The sequence below is a fragment of the Tachyglossus aculeatus genome (genome assembly GCF_015852505.1).
Source record: "Tachyglossus aculeatus isolate mTacAcu1 chromosome 12 unlocalized genomic scaffold, mTacAcu1.pri SUPER_6_unloc_1, whole genome shotgun sequence".
In the NCBI taxonomy this organism is placed as follows: Eukaryota; Metazoa; Chordata; class Mammalia; order Monotremata; family Tachyglossidae; genus Tachyglossus; species Tachyglossus aculeatus.
The window spans coordinates 1,505,001-1,525,555 of NW_024044828.1; the positions used below are offsets into that span (position 1 = coordinate 1,505,001).

Sequence of the window (20,555 nt, forward strand, 5' to 3'; positions counted from 1 at the left end):
ACGCTGAGGTAGATGCGAGGTGATGAGGTTGTCCCACGTGGGGCTCCCACTCTTCATCCCCATTTTCCAGATGAGGGAACTGAGGCCCGGAGCAGTGAAGTGACTTGCCCAAGGTCACACAGCAGACATCTTATCTCCTTCCCTTCCCCACTGCACCTGTATATATGTTTGTACATATTTATTACTCTATTTATTTTACTTGTACATATTTATTCTCTTTATTTTACTTTGTTAATATGTTTTGTTTTGTTGTCTGTCTTCCCCTTCTAGACTGTGAGCCCATTGTTGGGTAGGGACCGTCTCTATATGTTGCCAACTTGTACTCCCCAAGCGCTTAGTACAGTGCTCTGCACACAGTAAGCGCTCAATAAATACGATGGAATGAATGAAGTACATATTTATTACTCTATTTATTTTACTTGTACATATTTCTTCTATTTATTTTACTTTGTTAATGTTTTGTTTTGTTGTCCGTCTCCCCCTTCTAGACTGTAGGGACCATCTCTAGATGTTGCCGACTTGTACTTCCCAAGCGCTTAGTACAGTGCTCTTGCACACAGTAAGTGCTCAATAAATACGACTGAATGAATGAATGCAGTATATATTTATTACTCTTTATTTTACTTGTACATATTTACTGTTCTATTTATTTTATTTTGTTAATATGTTTTGTTTTGTTATTTGTCTCCCCCTTCTAGACTGTGAGCCCGCTGTTGGGTAGGGACATCTCTATATGTTGCCAACTTGGACTTCCCAAGCGCTTACTACAGTGTTCTGCACACAGTAAGTGCTCAATAAATACGATTGAATGAATGAATGAATGAAGTACATATTTACTATTCTATTTATTTCATTTTGTTAATATGTTTTGTTTTGTTCTCCGTCTCCCCCTTCTAGACTGTGAGCCCGCTGTCGGGTAGGGACCGCCTCTATATGTTGCCGACTTGTACTTCCCAAGCGCTTAGTACAGTGCCCTGCACACAGTAAGCGCTCAATAAATACGATTGAATGAATGAAGAGCAGCAGGAGGGGGTAGGGACGATGCGGAGGGAGAACTAAGGAAAAGGGGGGCTCAGTTTGGGAAGGCCTCCTGGAGGAGGTGAGCTTTCGGTAATAATAATAAAATAATAATAATAATAATAATAATAGTAATAATGGCATTTGTTAAGCACTTACTATGTGCAGAGCACTGTTCTAAGCGCTGGGGGTGGATACAAGGTGATCAGGTTGTCCCACATGGGGCTCACAGTCGTAATCCCCATTTTACAGACGAGGGAACTGAGGCTCAGAGAGGTTAAGTGACTTGCCCCAGGTCACACAGCAGACAGGTGGCGGAGCCGGGATTTGAACCCATGGCAGGCGGGGGGAAGCATCTGGCAATCCCAGGGTCACCTCCCTGCCCCTTACTAAGGTCACCTTCCTTACTAAACAGTGCTTGGCACATAGTAAGCGCCTAACAGATACCATCCTTATTAAATACTCTTGCTACTACTACTAATAATAATGATGGCATTTGTTAAGCACTTACTATGTGCCAAGCACTGTTCTAAGCGCTGGGGAGGTTACAAGGTGATCAGGTTGTCCCACGGGGGGCTCCCAGTCTTCATCCCCATTTTCCAGAGGAGGGAACTGAGGCCCAGAGAAGCGAAGTGACTTACCCAAGGTCACACGGCAGGCATGCGGCGGAGCCGGGATTCGAACCCATGACCTCTGACTCCAAAGCCCGGGCTCTGTCCACTGAGCCACGCTGCTTTTTACTACTAAAAAGGGTCTCAAAGACTCTTTGTACGACCCCCCCTCAAAAAATATTTCAGGTTTTCGCGTTTCATTTTTCTGCCCTGCCTGTGGAAATACTACAGCCTACGTTCAACTGAATTACGCCCCAACATTGCTAGGGCGCAAAGAATGAGCATTTTTAATCAATCAATCAATCAATCGTATTTATTGAGCGCTTACTGTGTGCAGAGCACTGTACTAAGCGCTTGGGAAGTCCCAGTTGGCAACGTATAGAGACGGTCTAAAAGGCTTTTCTTTTAAGAAAAAGAAATCCCCAACGCTAGGTTGGGGATTAGAGAAGCAGCGTGGCTCGGTGGAAAGACCCCGGGCTTTGGAGTCAGAGGTCTTGGGTTCGAATCCCGGCTCCGCCGCATGTCTGCTGTGTGACCTTGGGCAAGTCACTTGACTTCTCTGGGCCTCAGTTCCCTCATCTGGAAAATGGGGATGAAGACTGTGAGCCTCCCGTGGGACAACCTCATCACCTTGTATCCCCTCAGCGCTTAGAACAGTGCTTTGCACATAGTAAGTGCTTAATAAATGCCATCATTATAATTATTATTATTATTCTCTGAGCCTCAGTTCCCTCATCTGGAAAATGGGGATTGACTGTGAGCCCCACATGGGACAACCTCATCACCTCGTATCCCCCCCCTCAGCACTTAGAACAGTGCTTTGCACATAGTAAATGCTTAATAAATGCCATTATTATTATTATTAAGCGCTAAGCGCTATTACTAAGCGCTTAGTACAGTGCTCTGCACATAGTAAGCGCTCAATAAATACGATTGATTGATTTATTATTATTATTATTATTATTATTATTATTCTCTGAGCCTCAGTTCTCTCATCTGGAAAATGGGGATTGACTGTGAGCCCCACATGGGACAACCTGATCATGTTGTATCCCCCCCGGCGCTTAGAACAGTGCTTTGCACATAGTAAGCGCTTAACAAATGCCATTATTATTATTACTATTATTATTATTATTATTATTATTATTACGGACCATTGGAAAGGTCAGTAACCTTGATCTCCTTGCGAAAGTGAGGGATTTTGACATTTCGCAGCGCCGTCCAAACAGATCAACGGCCGTTGTCCATCCCGACTTTGGGCTCTCCCGGCTGGAAGCGTTGCTTTCTGACTGGTCGGGAAAGGGTGGCCTTTATAATAATAATTATTTTATAATAATTTATAATCATTTATCATTTATAATTAATTAATTTATTCTCCCTTTATAATAATAATGATGGCATTTATTAAGTGCTTATGATGTGCAAAGCGCTGTACTAATAAGTGCTGGGGAGGTTATGAGGTGATCAGGTTATCCCATGGGGGTGGGGGGGGGGGCGCCATCTTAATCCCCATTTTCCAGATGCGGTAACTGAGGCCCAGAGAAGTGAAGTTGCCATATATGTTGCCAATTTGTACTTCCCAAGCGCTTAGTACAGTGCTCTGCACATAGTAAGCGCTCAATAAATACGATTGATGATGATGATGATGAAGTGACTTGCCCACAGTCACCCAGCTGACAATTGGCGGGGCCGGGATTTGAACCCGTGACCTCTGACTCCAAAGCCCGGGCTCTTTCCACTGCGCCACGCCGCTTCCCTTGATTCTCCCTGAGCCCCCCGGGTACCTATCTCATTCGTTCCATCGTATTTATTGAGCGCTTACTGTGTGCAGAGCACTGTACTAAGCGCTTGGGAGGTACAAGTCGGCAACATATCAATCAATCATATTTGTTGAGCGCTTACTGTGTGCAGAGCACTGTACTAAGCGCTTGGGAGGTACAAGTCAGCAACATATCAATCAATCATATTTGTTGAGCGCTTACTGTGTGCAGAGCACTGTACTAAGCGCTTGGGAAGTTTGTAGAGACGGTCCCTACCCAACAACGGGCTCACGGGCTAGAAGGCTAAATATCCATCATTTATTCATTTGTTTATATAAATGCCCATCTTCCCCTCTAGACCGTAAGCTTGTTGTAGTCAGGGAATGTGTCTATCACATAATAATAATAATAATAATAATAGCATTTATTAAGCGCTATGTGCAAAGCACTGTTCTAAGCGCTGGGCAGTTTGCAAGGTGATCAGGTTGTCCCGCGTGGGGCTCACAGTCTTAATCCCCATTTTACAGATGAGGGAACTGAGGCTCCGAGAAGTGAAGTGACTCGCCCAAGGTCACACAGCAGACACATTGGCGGAGCCGGGATTCGAACCCATGACCTGTGACTCCGAAGCCCGGGCTCTTTCCACAGAGCCACGTGGCTTCACTCTCCCCAGGGCTTAGTACAGTGCTCCGCACACAGGGAAGGAGCATGGCCTCGTGGAAAAAGCACGATACTGGGAATCAGAGGACGTGGGTTCAAATCCCAGCTCTGCCACGTCGCTGTGTGACCTTGGGCGTGTCACTTCACTTCTCTGTGCCTCAGTTCCCTCATCAAGCCCTTAATAAATGCCATCATTATTATCATTATTATTACCTGTAAAATGGGGATTAATAATAATGGCATTTATTAAGCGCTTACTATGTGCAAAGCACTGTTCTAAGCGCCGGGGAGGCTACAAGGTGATCAGGTGGTCCCACAGGGGGCTCACAGTCTTCATCCCCATTTTACAGATGAGGTCACTGAGGCACAGAGAAGTGAAGTGACTTGCCCAGAGTCACACAGCTGGCAACTGCTGGAGCCGGGATTAACAGTAATGATGGCATTTGTTAAGCGCTTACTATGTGCCAAGCACCGTTCTAAGCGCTGGGGAGGATACAAGGTGATCAGTTTGCCCCACGTGAGGCTCACAGTCTTCATCCCCATTTTACAGATGAGGTAACTGAGGCCCAGAGAAGTGCAGTGACTTGCCTAAAGTCACCCAGCTGACAATTGGCAGAGCCAGGATTTGAACCCAAGACCTCTGACTCCCAAGCCCGGGCTCTTTTCACTGAGCCGCACTGACTGGGAACCCCATATAATAATGATGGCATTTATTAAGCACTTACTATGTACAAAGCACTGTTCTAAGCGCTGGGGTGGATACAAGGTGATCAGGTTGTCCCCCAGGGGGCTCACAGTCTTAATCCCCATTTTCCAGATGAGGGAACTGAGGCCCAGAGAAGCGCAGTGACTTGCCTAAAGTCACCCAGCTGACAATTGGCAGAGCCGGGATTTGAACCCAAGACCTCTGACTCCCAAGCCTGGGCTCTTTTCACTGAGCCGCGCTGACTGGGAACCCCATAGAATAATGATGGCATTTATTAAGCGCTTACTATGTGCAAAGCACTGTTCTAAGCACTGGGGTGGATACAAGGTGATCAGGTTGTCCCACAGGGGGCTCACAGTCTTAATCCCCATTTTCCAGATGAGGGAACTGAGGCCCAGAGAAGCGCAGTGACTTGCCTAAAGTCACCCAGCTGACAATTGGCAGAGCCGGGATTTGAACCCAAGACCTCTGACTCCCAAGCCCGGGCTCTTTCCACTGAGCCGCGCTGACTGGGAACCCCATATAATAATGATGGCATTTATTAAGCACTTACTATGTACAAAGCACTGTTCTAAGCGCTGGGGTGGATACAAGGTGATCAGGTTGTCCCGCAGGGGGCTCACAGTCTTAATCCCCATTTTCCAGATGAGGGAACTGAGGCCCAGAGAAGTGCAGTGACTTGCCCGAAGTCACCCAGCTGACAATTGGCAGAGCCGGGATTTGAACCCAAGACCTCTGACTCCCAAGCCCGGGCTCTTTTCACTGAGCCGCGCTGACTGGGAACCCCATAGAATAATGATGGCATTTATTAAGCGCTTACTATGTGCAAAGCACTGTTCTAAGCGCTGGGGGGGATACAAGGTGATCAGTTTGCCCCACGTGAGGCTCACAGTCTTCATCCCCATTTTCCAGATGAGGGAACTGAGGCCCAGAGAAGTGCAGTGACTTGCCTAAAGTCACCCAGCTGACAATTGGCAGAGCCGGGATTTGAACCCAAGACCTCTGACTCCCAAGCCCGGGCTCTTTCCACTGAGCCGCGCTGACTGGGAACCCCATATAATAATGATGGCATTTATTAAGCGCTTACTATGTGCAAAGCACCGTTCTAAGCGCTGGGGTGGATACAAGGTGATCAGGTTGTCCCGCAGGGGGCTCAGGGTCTTAATCCCCATTTTACAGATGAGGGAACTGAGGCCCAGAGAAGTGCAGTGACTTGCCCAAAGTCACCCAGCTGACAATTGGCAGAGCGGGATTTGAACCCAAGACCTCTGACTCCCAAGCGCGGGCTCTTTCCACTGAGCCACGCTGACTGGGAACCCCAGGGACTGTGCCTCACCTGCTTAGCTGGTAGCTACCCCAGCGCTTAGTACAGTGCCCGGCACATAGTAAGCGCTTAACTGTCTCATTCAGACTGTGAGCCCACTGTTGGGTAGGGACCGTCTCTATATGTTGCCAACTTGGACTTCCCAAGCGCTTAGCACAGTGCTCCGCACACAGTAAGCGCTCAATAAATACGATTGATTGATTGAGGGCTCACAGGTGAGCAGGCATTTCATTGCCATTTTAGAGAAGAGGAAGCTGAGGCACGGCGAGATGAAAGCGAGCCCGCTGTCGGGTAGGGACCGTCTCTCGATGTTGCCGACTTGGACTTCCCAAGCGCTTAGTACAGTGCTCTGCGCACAGTAAGCGCTCAATAAGTACGATTGAATGAATGAATGAAGTGACTTTCCCAAGATCCCAAATCCACGCCCCAAGCTGTTTCTCAGGCAGCTGCTCCCAAAATTCTTCTCTACCCAAAAGTCCATCCCGTCAATCTGTGAAGTGCATTTTCGATACCACAATTATTCTTAATTATTATTAATCAATCAATCAGTCGTATTGAGCGGTAAGCGCTCAATAAATACGATTGATGATGATGATGATTTATTGAGCGCTTACTGTGTGCAGGGCACTGGACTAAGCGCTTGGGAAGTCCAAGTTGGCAACGCATAGAGACGGTCCCTACCCAACAGTGGGCTCACAGTCTAGACGGGTGGCGGGGGGGAGATAGTGCTCAATAAGTAGCCCGATTAATAGTAATGATGGCATTACTGTTACAATGAGACAGTTAAGCGCTTACTATGTTCCGGGCACTGTACTGAGCGCTGGGGTAGCTACCAGCTAAGCAGGTGAGACACAGTCCCTGTCCCATGTGGGGTTCCCAGTCAGCGGGGCTCAGTGGAAAGAGCCCGGCCTTGGGAGTCGGAGGTCGTGGGTTCTAATTCTGCCTCCGCCACTTGTCAGCTGGGTGACTCTGGGCAAGTCTGGCCCTCAGTGACCTCATCTGGAAAATGGGGCTGAAGCCTGTGAGCCCCATGTGGGCCAACCTGACGACCTTGTGTCTACCCCAGCGCTTAGAACAGTGCTTGGCACATAGGAAGCGCTTAACAAATACCAACATCATCATTATTATTATTAATAATAAATACGACTGCTTGTTTGAATCCCTAAGTGGCCCGAGGGGCCATTCGATCCGCGGCACTGGTGGTTCTGTGGGATCCAACTTGTGCTTCCTAAGCGCTTAGTCCAGTGCTCCGCACACAGTAGGCGCTCAATAAATACGACTGATTGATTGATCTGGGGTCCAGGGTGAGGCGGGTTCTCTGTCTCCCCCTTTTAGACTGTGAGCCCACTGTTGGGTAGGGACTGTCTCTATATGTTGCCAATTTGTACTTCCCAAGCGCTTAGTACAGTGCTCTGCACATAGTAAGCGCTCAATAAATACAATTGATGATGATGATGATGATTCCGGGAATGGGGGTTGGGAAAGCCTGCAATGAGGCTCACTCGGAGGCTGTGAGCCTCGGAGGTTGGGTAGAGACCGTCTCTAGATGTTGCCAACTTGGACTTCCCGAGCGCTCAGTACAGTGCTCTGCACACGGTAAGCGCTCAATAAATACGATTGATCGACTGATTGATTGACTCCGAACGTCCCCCCGCTCCAAACCTTCCTCCGGCTGCCAAGGCCTGCTGCGGGCGTCGGGTCACCTTCACAAGGGAACAAAACGGGAGCCCGAAACACGGACACCGGGATGGAGTGGACCGTTGCGCGGCGTGACGGGACGGAGACGCGATGCCGCACGGAAAGAGAATTCCGGGAGACGGAAAACGTACAAGAACTGAAGCCAACGGCCGTTTTGTTTTTTTATTAATGACGTCTCGACGATGGAAATTCCCAAGGGAAACAATCAAGCTCATGCAAACATACATTAACCGAACGGGCCATTATTGCTCCTTGGCATAAACTTTGGAAAAATAAATCTAAATTGAATTTCTAATCTTTCATTTGGAGAATTACACACGAATAGAGCGGTGGGCCGCTGAGCAACCGGGCCTCCCGTGAGACGGTGTCCTGAAACTCCGTGGCGTCACAGCCGGTAGGAATTAAATTCCGAGTTTCCACCGATTCGACAGAGTTTCCAGTACTTTCCTATTTACGCAACTCACCCTCCCGTTTGAACGCTGCGCCCAGGGGAGGAATGGCCTTTCCATCGCTTTCAAAGGAAAAGTTGGTTCGGAACATCCATCGTTTCATCAATATCTACTTTTGGGAGACAAAATATGTCGTTCTCAAGACTTTACGGTCACCTGAACGCTTCGCCGAGCGCTTAGTACAGTGCTCTGCACACAGTAAGCGCTCAATGAATACGACCGAATACATATAGTTTTGGCAGACAAAATACATCATTCTCAAGACTTTACGGTAAACGGAACGCTTCGCCGAGCGCTTAGTACAGTGCTCTGCACACAGTAAGCGCTCAATGAATACGACCAAATACATATAGTTTTGGGAGACAAAATGTATCGTTCTCAAGACTTCACGGTAAACTGAACACTTTACCGAGCGCTTAGCGCTCAATAAATATGACCAAATATATCTACTTTTGAGAGACAAAATATGTCGTTCTCAAGTCTTTACGGTAAGCTGAACGTTTCACCGAGCGCTTAGTACAGTGCTCTGCACACAGTAAGCGCTCAAGAAATACGACCGAATATATATATATTTTTGGGAGACAAAGCATATCGTTCTCAAGACTTCACGGTCAACTGAACGCTTCACCGAGTGCTTAGCGCTCAATAAATACGACCGAATATATCTACTTTTGGGAGACAAAATATGTCGTTCTCAAGACTTCACGGTAAACTGAACGCTTCACCGAGCGCTTAGCGCTCAATAAATACGACCCAATATATCTACTTTTGGGAGACAAAATATACCGTTCTCAAGACTTCACGGTAAACTGAACACTTCACCGAGCGCTTAGTACAGTGCTCTGCACACAGTAAGCGCTCAAGAAATACGACCAAATATATATAGTTTTGGGAGACAAAATATGTTGTTCTCAGGACTTCACGGTAAACTGAACGCTTCACCGAGTGCTTAGCGCTCAATAAATATGACCGAATATATATACTTTTGGGAGACAAAATGTACTGTTCTCAAGACTTCATGGTAAACTGAACGCTTCACCAAGCGCTTAGTACAGTGTTCTGCACACCGTAGGCACTCAATAAATACAACTTTGGTAGACATTTTTGGTAGACAAAATGTATCGTTCTCAAGACTTCACGGTAAACTGAACTCTTCACCGAGAGCTTAGTACAGTGCCCTGCACACAGTAAGCGCTCAATAAATATGACTGAATATATATACTTTTGGGAGACAAAATATATCATTCTCAAGACTTCACGGTAAACTGAACGCTTCACCGAGCGCTTGGTACAGTGCTCTGCACACAGTAAGCACTCAATAAGTACAACCAAATATATCTACTTTTGGGAGACAAAATCTATCGTTCTCAAGACTTCGCGATCAACTGAACGCTTCACCGAGTGCTTAGTGCTCAATAAATACGACCGAATATAGCTACTTTTGGGAGACAAAATGTATCGTTCTCAAGACTTCACGGTAAACTGAACGCTTCACCGAGTGCTTAGCGCTCAATAAATACGACCGAATATATCTACTTTTTGGAGACAAAATATATCGTTTTCAAGGCTTCACGGTAAACTGAACGCTTCACCGAGTGCTAAGCGCTCAACAAATACGACCGAATATATCTACTTTTTGGAGACAAAATATATCGTTCTCAAGACTTTATGGTAAATTGAACACTTCACCGAGCGCTTGGTACAGTGCTCTGCACACAGTAAGCGCTCAAGAAATACGACCAAATATATATAGTTCTGGGAGACAAAATATGTCGTTCTCAAGACTTCACGGTAAATTGAACGCTTCACAGAGTGCTTAGCGCTCAACAAATACGGCCGAATATATCTACATTTTGGAGACAAAATATATCGTTCTCAAGACTTCGCGGTCAACTGAACGCTTCACCGAGTGCTTAGCGCTCAACAAATACGACCGAATATACTTTTTGGAGACAAAATATATCGTTCTCAAGACTTTGCGGTCAACTGAACGCTTCACCGAGTGCTTAGCGCTCAACAAATACGACCGAATATATCTACTTTTTGGAGACAAAATATATCGTTCTCAAGACTTCGCGGTCAACTGAACGCTTCACTGAGCGCTTAGCGCTCAATAAATACGACCGAATATATCTACTTTTGGGAGACAAAATAGATCGTTCTCAAGACTTTATGGTAAACTGAACACTTCACCGAGCGCTTGGTACAGTGCTCTGCACACAGTAAGCGCTCAAGAAATACGACTAAATATATATACTTTTGGGAGGCAAAATAGATCGTTCTCAAGACTTCGCGGTCAACTGAACGCTTCACCGAGTGCTTAGCGCTCAACAAATACGACCGAATGTACTTTTTGGAGACAAAATATATCGTTCTCAAGACTTCGCGGTCAACTGAACGCTTCACCGAGTGCTTAGCGCTCAATAAATACGACCGAATATATCTACTTTTGGGAGACAAAATCTATCGTTCTCAAGACTTCACGGTAAACTGAACGCTTCACCGAGTGCTTAGCGCTCAACAAATACGACCGAATATATCTACTTTTTGGAGACAAAATATATCGTTCTCAAGACTTCACGGTAAACTGAACACTTCACCGAGTGCTTAGCGCTCAATAAATACGACCGAATATATCTACTTTTTGGAGACAAAATATATCGTTTTCAAGACTTCACGGTAAAATGAACGCTTCACCGAGCGCTTAGTACAGTGCTCTGCACACAGTAAGCGCTCGATAAATACAACCGAATAAATCCACTTTTGGGAGACAAAATATATTGTTCTCAGGACTTCACGGTAAACTGAACGTTTCACCGAGTGCTTAGCGCTCAACAAATATGACCGAATATATCTACTTTTGGGAGACAAAATATATCGTTCTCAAGACTTCATGGTAAACTGAACACTTCACCGAGTGCTTAGCGCTCAACAAATACGACCGAATATATCTACTTTGGGGAGACAAAATATATCGTTCTCAAGACTTCACGGTAAACTGAATGCTTCACTGAGCGCTTAGCGCTCAACAAATACGAGCGAATATATCTACTTTTTGGAGACAAAATATATCGTTCTCAAGACTTCGCGGTCAACTGAACGCTTCACCGAGCGCTTAGCGCTCAATAAATATGACCGAATATATCTACTTTTGGGAGACAAAATATATCGTTCTCAAGACTTTATGGTAAACTGAACACTTCGCCGAGCGCTTGGTACAGTGCTCTGCACACAGTAAGCGCTCAAGAAATACGACTAAATATATATACTTTTGGGAGGCAAAATAGATCGTTCTCAAGACTTCGCGGTCAACTGAACGCTTCACCGAGTGCTTAGCGCTCAACAAATACGACCGAATGTACTTTTTGGAGACAAAATATATCGTTCTCAAGACTTCGCGGTCAACTGAACGCTTCACCGAGTGCTTAGCGCTCAATAAATACGACCGAATATATCTACTTTTGGGAGACAAAATCTATCGTTCTCAAGACTTCACGGTAAACTGAACGCTTCACCGAGTGCTTAGCGCTCAACAAATACGACCGAATATATCTACTTTTTGGAGACAAAATATATCGTTCTCAAGACTTCACGGTAAACTGAACACTTCACCGAGTGCTTAGCGCTCAATAAATACGACCGAATATATCTACTTTTTGGAGACAAAATATATCGTTTTCAAGACTTCACGGTAAAATGAACGCTTCACCGAGCGCTTAGTACAGTGCTCTGCACACAGTAAGCGCTCGATAAATACAACCGAATAAATCCACTTTTGGGAGACAAAATATATTGTTCTCAGGACTTCACGGTAAACTGAACGTTTCACCGAGTGCTTAGCGCTCAACAAATATGACCAAATATATCTACTTTTGGGAGACAAAATATATCGTTCTCAAGACTTCATGGTAAACTGAACACTTCACCGAGTGCTTAGCGCTCAACAAATACGACCGAATATATCTACTTTGGGGAGACAAAATATATCGTTCTCAAGACTTCACGGTAAACTGAATGCTTCACTGAGCGCTTAGCGCTCAACAAATACGAGCGAATATATCTACTTTTTGGAGACAAAATATATCGTTCTCAAGACTTCGCGGTCAACTGAACGCTTCACCGAGTGCTTAGCGCTCAATAAATATGACCGAATATATCTACTTTTGGGAGACAAAATATATCGTTCTCAAGACTTTATGGTAAACTGAACACTTTGCCGAGCGCTTGGTACAGTGCTCTGCACACAGTAAGCGCTCAAGAAATACGACTAAATATATATACTTTTGGGAGGCAAAATAGATCGTTCTCAAGACTTCGCGGTCAACTGAACGCTTCACCGAGTGCTTAGCGCTCAACAAATACGACCGAATATACTTTCTGGAGACAAAATATATCGTTCTCAAGACTTCGCGGTCAACTGAACGCTTCGCCGAGCGCTTAGCGCTCAATAAATACAACTGAATAAATCTACTTTTTGGAGACAAAATATATCGTTCTCAAGACTTCACGGTAAACTGAATGCTTCACCGAGTGCTTAGCGCTCAATAAATATGACCGAATATATCTACTTTTGGGAGACAAAATGTATCGTTCTCAAGACTTCGCGGTCGACTGAACGCTTCGCCGAGCGCTTAGCGCTCAATAAATACGATCGAATGAGTGAATGAATCGCCACGGGAAGCAGACGTTCCTAATAACGCCCCGGAATACAGCGCGTATGTGACGTTCGCAAACGATTTTCTGGAAAAAAGCAGGGCGTTACAAAAAGGTTCGGCTTCCAGAGGGCGGCTATAATAACCGACTTGAATGCAGTCGGGGCCCGAACCGTCGTCTGTCAATTGCCATCACGGGTCCTTCTTGCCGTCGGTCTTTTCCCAAAGGGCCTGGAATAATGAGACGGGAATGTGTCAGACCGGGCGCGCTTTTCGTTTCCTTCCGGTCTCCCTTCCCGTCACCTCTACGGAATACCGAAATCGTGGGGAGGGATGGGGCCACTCCGGCGGGAGGAAAGAAAAGAAGCCGTGAGGGCGACTCCTGTTTCAGCATCCCGAGTCGCGTCGTTGTCTCCGACTGGATTTCATCGTCCTCCTCGGCGTGTCCGCCCCTCTGGCCCACGGAAAGCGCTCAATGAGCCGTCACTGGATCGTATTTATTGAGCGCTTCTGGTGTGCAGAGCACCGTACTGACTAAATACGATTCAGTGACGGCTCATTGAGCGCTTACGGGGTGCCCGGCCCTGTGCTGAGCGCTTGGGAGAGGGCGGTACAATCAGTCAATCAATCAATCGTATTTATTGAGCGCTTACTGTGCGCAGAGCGCTGGACTAAGCGCTTGGGAAGTCCAAGTTGGCAACATAGAGAGACAGTCCCCACCCAACAGTGGGCTCACCGTCTAGAAGACTGTCCAGAAGACAGTCTAGAAGGCTCACCAATCAATCAATAGATCAATCAATTGCATTTATTGAGCACTTACTGTGTGCAGAGCACTGTACTAAGCGCTTGGGAAGTCCAAGTTGGCAACATATAGAGACGGTCCCTACCCAACAGTGGGCTCACAGTCTAAAAGTCTATAAATAATAACAATGATAGTATTTTCTGAGTGCTTACTATGTGTTCAGCAGCCTCACAGTCTAGAAGAATTCATTCATTCATTCATTCAATCGTATTTATTGAGCACTTACTGTGTGCAGAGCACTGGACTAAGCGCTCGGGAAGTCCAAGTTGGCAACATCTAGAGACGGGCCCTACCCGACAGCGGGCTCACAGTCTAGAAGGGGGAGGCGGACAACAAAACAAAACATTATTATTATAATGGCATTTGTTAAGCGCTTACTATGTGCAAAGCACTGTTCTAAGTGCTGAATAATAATGGCATTTGTTAAGCGCTTACTATGTGCCAAGCACTGTTCTAAGCGCTGAATACTAATGGCATTTGTTAAGCACTTACTATGTGCAAAGCACTGCTCTAAGCGCTGAGGGGATACAAGTTGATCGGGTTGTCCCACGGGGGGCTCACAGTCTTCATCCCCATTTTACAGATGAGGTCACTGAGGCTCAGAGAAGTGAAGTGACTGGCCCAAGGTCACACAGCAGACATGTGGCAGAGCCGGCATTCAATCAATCAATCAATCAATCGTATTTATTGAGCGCTTACTGTGTGCACAGCACTGTACTAAGCGCTTGGGAAGTACAAGTTGGCAACATTCGAACCCATGACCTCTGACTCCAAAGCCCGGGCTCTTTCCACTGAGCCACGCTGCAACAAAAGGGTCGATAGACACGTTCCCTGCCCACAAGGAGCTATAGAGATTAACGCGGGGTAGACGCAGTCGCTTCAAGCGTCTGCTGTGGTCTCCCGAGCGCTTACTACAGTGCTCGGCATACAGGAAGCGCTCAGCAGATACAACTGAGGGAATGAATGAACGAAAAAAGGCACGGCGGGAAGGCAGGTTGAGCGATCTGAGCTCGTCCCCGGTCGGGGAAGTGGGTTTTTCCGGGGAAGTGAAGCGTGCGTTTTTCCGGGGAAGTTTGAATCCCGGCCGAGAGGGCAGAGCCGGGTTGCCAAGAGCTCCTTGGGCGCCTTCCTAACTTCTCGAGGACAGCAGGGAAAACCAGGAAGAGCGAGGACGTCACCCTTTCGGACTGAATGGCTTTGGCTGCTGCGCGACAGTGTTGACGGTAAATTCGCTCGCTTCTTGCCTTTCTCTCCGAGGGAGCCCTCCATCTGGGGGCTCACGGGAATCTCCGCGTCCCAGAGCGGAGCAGCTCCGGCAACAAGGAAGACCGTGGGAGCGAGGGCTGCCTCGGCGGCGGACTCAGTAACGTGCAGATCCGGGCGATGGGAAGAGTGGGGAAGCAGTGCGGCTCAGTGGAAAGAGCACGGGCGTTGGAGCCAGAGGCCATGGGTTCGTATCCCAGCTCTGCCACGTCTGCTGTGTGACCTTGGGCAAGTCACTTCACTTCTCTGAGCCTCAGTTACCTCCCCTGTAAAATGGGGATTAAGACTGTGAGCCCCCCGTGGGACAACCTGAACACCTTGTATCTCCCCCCAGCGCTTAGAACAGTGCTCTGCACATAATAAGCGTTTAACAAATTCCATCATTCATTATCGGTCCTGGCGCCCGCCCTGTAAACAGAGGACTTAGTCCAGTGCTCTGCACACAGAAAGCGCTCAATAAATACGATTGATTCCAGTCGGACTCACGTCCCGGGTTCAGACGGCGAACGCCGCCGCTGCCAACTTTCGCGGCTTCAAAGACCGAGTCCTTCATCGGAAATTCCTCCGGGAACGAACTGTCGGGCTAGTCTGAGGGATCGGTCGGGGACCCGAGCCACGCTCCTCTGGTCCCGGAATAGGCCCAAATTGATCACTGCCGCGCGGAAGGCGGCAGTGGTACCGTGCTCTGCGCACAGTGAGCGCTCAATAAATATGACTGAATGAATGAATGGTAGACCGATCCCCCTCTCCATCCCCCCCGCCTTCCCTCCTTCCCTTCCCCACAGCTCCTGTATCTATGTATATATGTCTGTACGGATTTATTACTCTTAATTTATTTATTTATTTATTTATTCATTCATTCATTCATTCATTCATTCATTTATTTATTTAACTTGTACTTATCCATTGTATTTATCTATTATAGATAGACCCATTTATAGATCACAGACAACCTGACGGTCCTTTTCGCCTTTCCACCCGGCGGCCTGACCCGGGGGTGGCTTTCCGCGACGAGTCCTAACTCACCCGTGCTGGGCCGCAGCGGCGCGGGAGACGGTCGAGGCTGGGAACTCTAGCTGACCGCGCGGAAGGCGGCAGTGGTACAGTGCTCTGCACACAGTGAGCGCTCGATAAATATGACTGAATGAATGAATGGTAAGCCGATCCCCCTCTCCATCCCCGCCGCCTTCCCTCCTTCCCTTCCCCACAGCTCCTGTATATATGTATATATGTCTGTACGGATTTATTACTCTATTTATTTACTTATTTTACTCGCACATATCTACTCTATTCTATTTTATATTTTATTTTAATTTTATTTTATTTATTTTATTATTTATTATATATATATTCTATATCAATCAATCAATCAATCAATCGTATTTATCGTATTTATTGAGCGCTTACTATGTGCAGAGCACTGCACTGTACTAAGCGCTTGGGAAGTACAAATTGGCAACATATATTGCCAATATATATATACATCTATTTATATTATATATATTACCTATTTATATTATATTATATATATATATAATTATATTTTTTAATATATATATATATATACTCTATATCTATTCATTTTATTGGTTAATATGTTTTAGTACTGCACTGTACTAAGCGCTTGGGAAGTACAAATTGGCGACATATGTTGCCAATATATATATATATATATATATATATTTATATTATATATATTATCTATTTATATTATATTATATATATATATATAATTATATTTTATATATATATACTCTATATCTATTCATTTTATTGGTTAATATGTTTTGTTCTCTGTCTCCCCCTTCTAGACTGTGAGCCCGCTGTTGGGTAGGGACCGTCTCTATATGTTGCCAACTTGCACTTCCCAAGCGCTTAGTACAGTGCTCTGCACACAGTAAGCGCTCACTAAATACAATTGATTGATTGATTGATTGATTGAGAAAACTCCAGGGATACACCACCAGAACGACCGCAGGTGGAGGTGGGGCGTTCTGGGAGAGATGTGTGACTGTGAGCCCGCTGCTGGGTAGGGACCGTCTCTAGATGTTGCCAACTTGGACTTCCCAAGCGCTTAGTACAGTGCTCGGCACACAGTAAGTGCTCAATAAATATGATTGATTGATTGATTGATTGATTGATTTAATCCTCAATTTACAGAGGGGGAAGCTGAGGCAGAGGGAAGGGTAAGTGAAAATGCGAGCCCACTGTTGGGTAGGGACCGTCTCTATATGTTGCCAACCTGGACTTCCCAAGCGCTTAGTCCAGTGCTCTGTCCACAGTAAGCGCTCAATAAATATGATTGAACGAACGCTCTGACTCCCAAGCCCGGGCTGTAGTCGTGTTAGCGGCTCCCGGATGCTCGCCACATTCTCTGGGCCTCAGTTCCCTCATCTGGAAAATGGGGATGAAGACTGTGAGCCCCCCGCGGGACAACCTGATCACCTTGTAACTTCCCCAGTGCTTAGAAAAGTGCTTTGCACATAGTAAGCGCTTAAGAAATGTTATCACCATCATCTAAGGACTGGCCACTGTGAGCCCACTGTTGGGTAGGGACCGTCTCTATATGTTGCCGACTTGGACTTCCCAAGCGCTCAGTCCAGTGCTCCGCCCAGAGTAAGCGCTCAATAAATACGACAATGAATGAATGAGGGTCACACAGCTGGAAAGCAGTGGAGCAGGGACTCGGGAACGAACTGAACGCCCATCTTGGTGTCCAGGCGGAGGCCGCCTTTAAGGGACGGAGGCCCACGGGGCAGGCGGGGATACCGGGAGGGGAAGCGCCCAGAGCGGGCGCGGGCGAGGCCAGCCGGTCTTACCTGCAGCCGCGTGTGCTCTTTCCGCAGGCGATCGTACTCCTCCGAGAGGCTCTCCGCCTGCCTCCTCACCTCGCTCGCCTCGTTCCTGGCCTGGGAGAGGGCTGGGAAACAAAACAGAACTGATTGGAGGAGGTCCTCTTGGGCCCCGAGAGACAGGGAAGCGCTCTCTCTACACTGTAAGCTCGCTTTGGGTGGGGAACGTTTCTGCTTCTTCATTCATTCATTCATTCATTCATTTATTTTACTTGTACATACTCTACTCATTTACCTTATTTATTTATTTATTTTACTTGTACACACTATTTATTTATTTATTTTATTTATTTTACTTGTACACACTATTTATTTTATTTACTTATTTTATTTATTTTACTTGTACACACTATTTATTTTATTTATTTATTTTATTTATTTTACCTGTACACACTCTATTTATTTTATTTATTTATTTATTTATTTTACGTGTACATGCTCTATTTATTTATTTATTTTACTTATACACACTCTATTTATTTATTTTACTTATACACACTCTATTTATTTATTTTATTCGTGCACACTCTATTTATTTATTTATTGTATTTATTTATTTTACTTGTACATACTCTATTTCACTTGTACATACTCTATTTACTTACTTTATTTATTTATTTTACACGCACACACTCTATTTATTTATTTATTTATTCTATTTCACTTGTACATACTCTATTTATTTTATTTATTTATTTATTTTATTTATTTTACTTGTACATACTCTATTTTATTTATTTTACATGTGCATACTCTATTTATTTATTTTACTTGCACATACTCTATTCATTTATTTTATTTATTTATTTATTTTACTTGTACACACTCTATTTTATTTATTTTACTTATACACACTCTATTTTATTTATTTATTTATTTTATTTATTTTACATGTACATACCCTATTCACTTATTTTATTTATTTATTCTATGTGTACACACTCTATTTATTTATTTATTTATTTTACTCGTACATATCTATTCTATTCATTTTACTTTGTTAATGCGCTTGGTTTTGTTCTCCGTCTCCCCCTCCTAGACTGTGAGCCCACTGTTGGGTAGGGACCGTCTCTAGATGTTGCCAACCTGGACTTCCCAAGCGCTTAGTCCAGTGCTCTGCATCATCATCATCATCAATCATATTTATTGAGCGCTTACTATGTGCAGAGCACTGTACTGAGTGCTTGGGAAGTACAAACTGGCAACATATAGAGACAGTCCCTACCCAACAGTGGGCTCACAGTCTAAAAGACTAAAAGACTAAAAGCACCCAGTAAGGGCTCAATAAATACGACTGATTGATTGATGGATTGATTGACTGTCTCTATATGTTGCCAACTTGGACTTCCCAAGTGCTCAGTACAGTGGTCTGCACCCAGTAAGCGCTCAATCAATACGATTGATTGATTGATTGCTTACTGTTAATGATAACGATGGCTTCTGTTAAGCACTTACTATGTGCCAATCATTGTTCTAAGTAATCAGGTTACTCACAGTCTTAATCCCCATTTTACAGGTGAGGCAACCGAGGCCCAGAGAAGTTCAGTGACTTGCCCGAAGTCACACAGCAGACAAGCGGCGTTGTATCGTACCCTCCCGAGAGCTTAGTACGGTGTTGAGTGAATGAATGATCTCGGACCCACTGACAGGACCCCCCGGCTCGACGTGGAGGGACTGCCCGGCCTCACGGCCCCTGTATTTAGCCCGCTTGCTTGGCCAGCCGATCAATCAGCCAATCCCATTATTTTTTATTGGTATTTAGTAGCGCTTACTATGCGTCAGACACTGTTCTAAGCACTGGGCTAGATAAGAGTTCGTGGCAAAGCCGGAGAGAGTACGGGCCTGGGAGCTGGAAAGACCTGGCTCTGCCACTTGTCTGCTTCTCTTGCCAACTTGGACTTCCCAAGCGCTTAGTACAGTGCTCTGCACACAGTAAGCGCTCAATAAATACGACTGCTTGATTGATTGCTTCGCGATCCTGTGAAGTCCCTTGGCCTCAGTTCCCTCAGCTGTAAAATGGGGATTACGACTGGGAGCCCCACGCGTCCAACCCATTTGGCTGGTATCCACCCCAGTGCCTAGTACTTAGTATCAGACCGGACACTGTATTTATTGAGCGCTTGCTGTGCAAAGAGCGCTGTACTAAGCACTTGGGAGAGTGCACTATAGCAGAGTTGGTAGATACGTTCCCTGCCCACAATGAACTTTCAGTCTAGGGGAGGAGGCAGATATTAAGGCAGACAGTCTTTTAGACTGTGAGCCCACTGTTGGGTAGGGACTGTCTCTATATGTTGCCAATTTGTACTTCCCAAGCGCTTAGTACAGTGCTCCGCACATAGTAAGCGCTCAATAAATACGATTGATGATGATGATGATGATATTAATATAAATAAATTACGGCTACGGACACACATGCATCGCACCAGGCTGCCACGGAGTTCAACTAACTGGTGAGCCTTCTAGACTGTGAGCCCACTGTTGGGTAGGGACCGTCTCTATATGTTGCCAACTTGGACTTCCCAAGCGCTTAGTACAGTGCTCTGCACACAGTAAGTGCTCAATAAATATAATTGATTGATTGGTAAGCCTTCTAGACTGTCTTCTAGACTGTGAGCCCACTGTTGGGTAGGGACCGTCTCGATATGTTGCCAACTTGGACTTCCCAAGCGCTTAGTACAGTGCTCTGCACACAGTAAGTGCTCAGTAAATACAACTGGTTGGTTGATTGATTGGTGGTGAACACTGCCAAGCACTATTCTAA

At 45.7% G+C, this 20,555-nt stretch overlaps 1 protein-coding gene across 1 annotated transcript in view; it reads right to left on the bottom strand.

Moving 5' to 3' along the window:
• Positions 1 to 20,208, bottom strand: part of SLC26A4 (solute carrier family 26 member 4) — a 107,757-nt gene extending 87,549 nt beyond the window's left edge. Inside the window, exons 1-6 of the mRNA XM_038740900.1 lie at positions 20,193 to 20,208; positions 17,762 to 17,862; positions 15,429 to 15,525; positions 14,858 to 14,989; positions 13,051 to 13,108; positions 12,912 to 12,965 (exon numbers count right to left, since the gene is read on the bottom strand). Coding sequence (XP_038596828.1) covers positions 12,912 to 12,965; positions 13,051 to 13,108; positions 14,858 to 14,989; positions 15,429 to 15,525; positions 17,762 to 17,862; positions 20,193 to 20,208 — 458 coding nt within the window. The remainder of the gene's footprint in view (positions 1 to 12,911; positions 12,966 to 13,050; positions 13,109 to 14,857; positions 14,990 to 15,428; positions 15,526 to 17,761; positions 17,863 to 20,192) is intronic.
• Between the last annotated feature and the right edge of the window lie 347 nt (positions 20,209 to 20,555).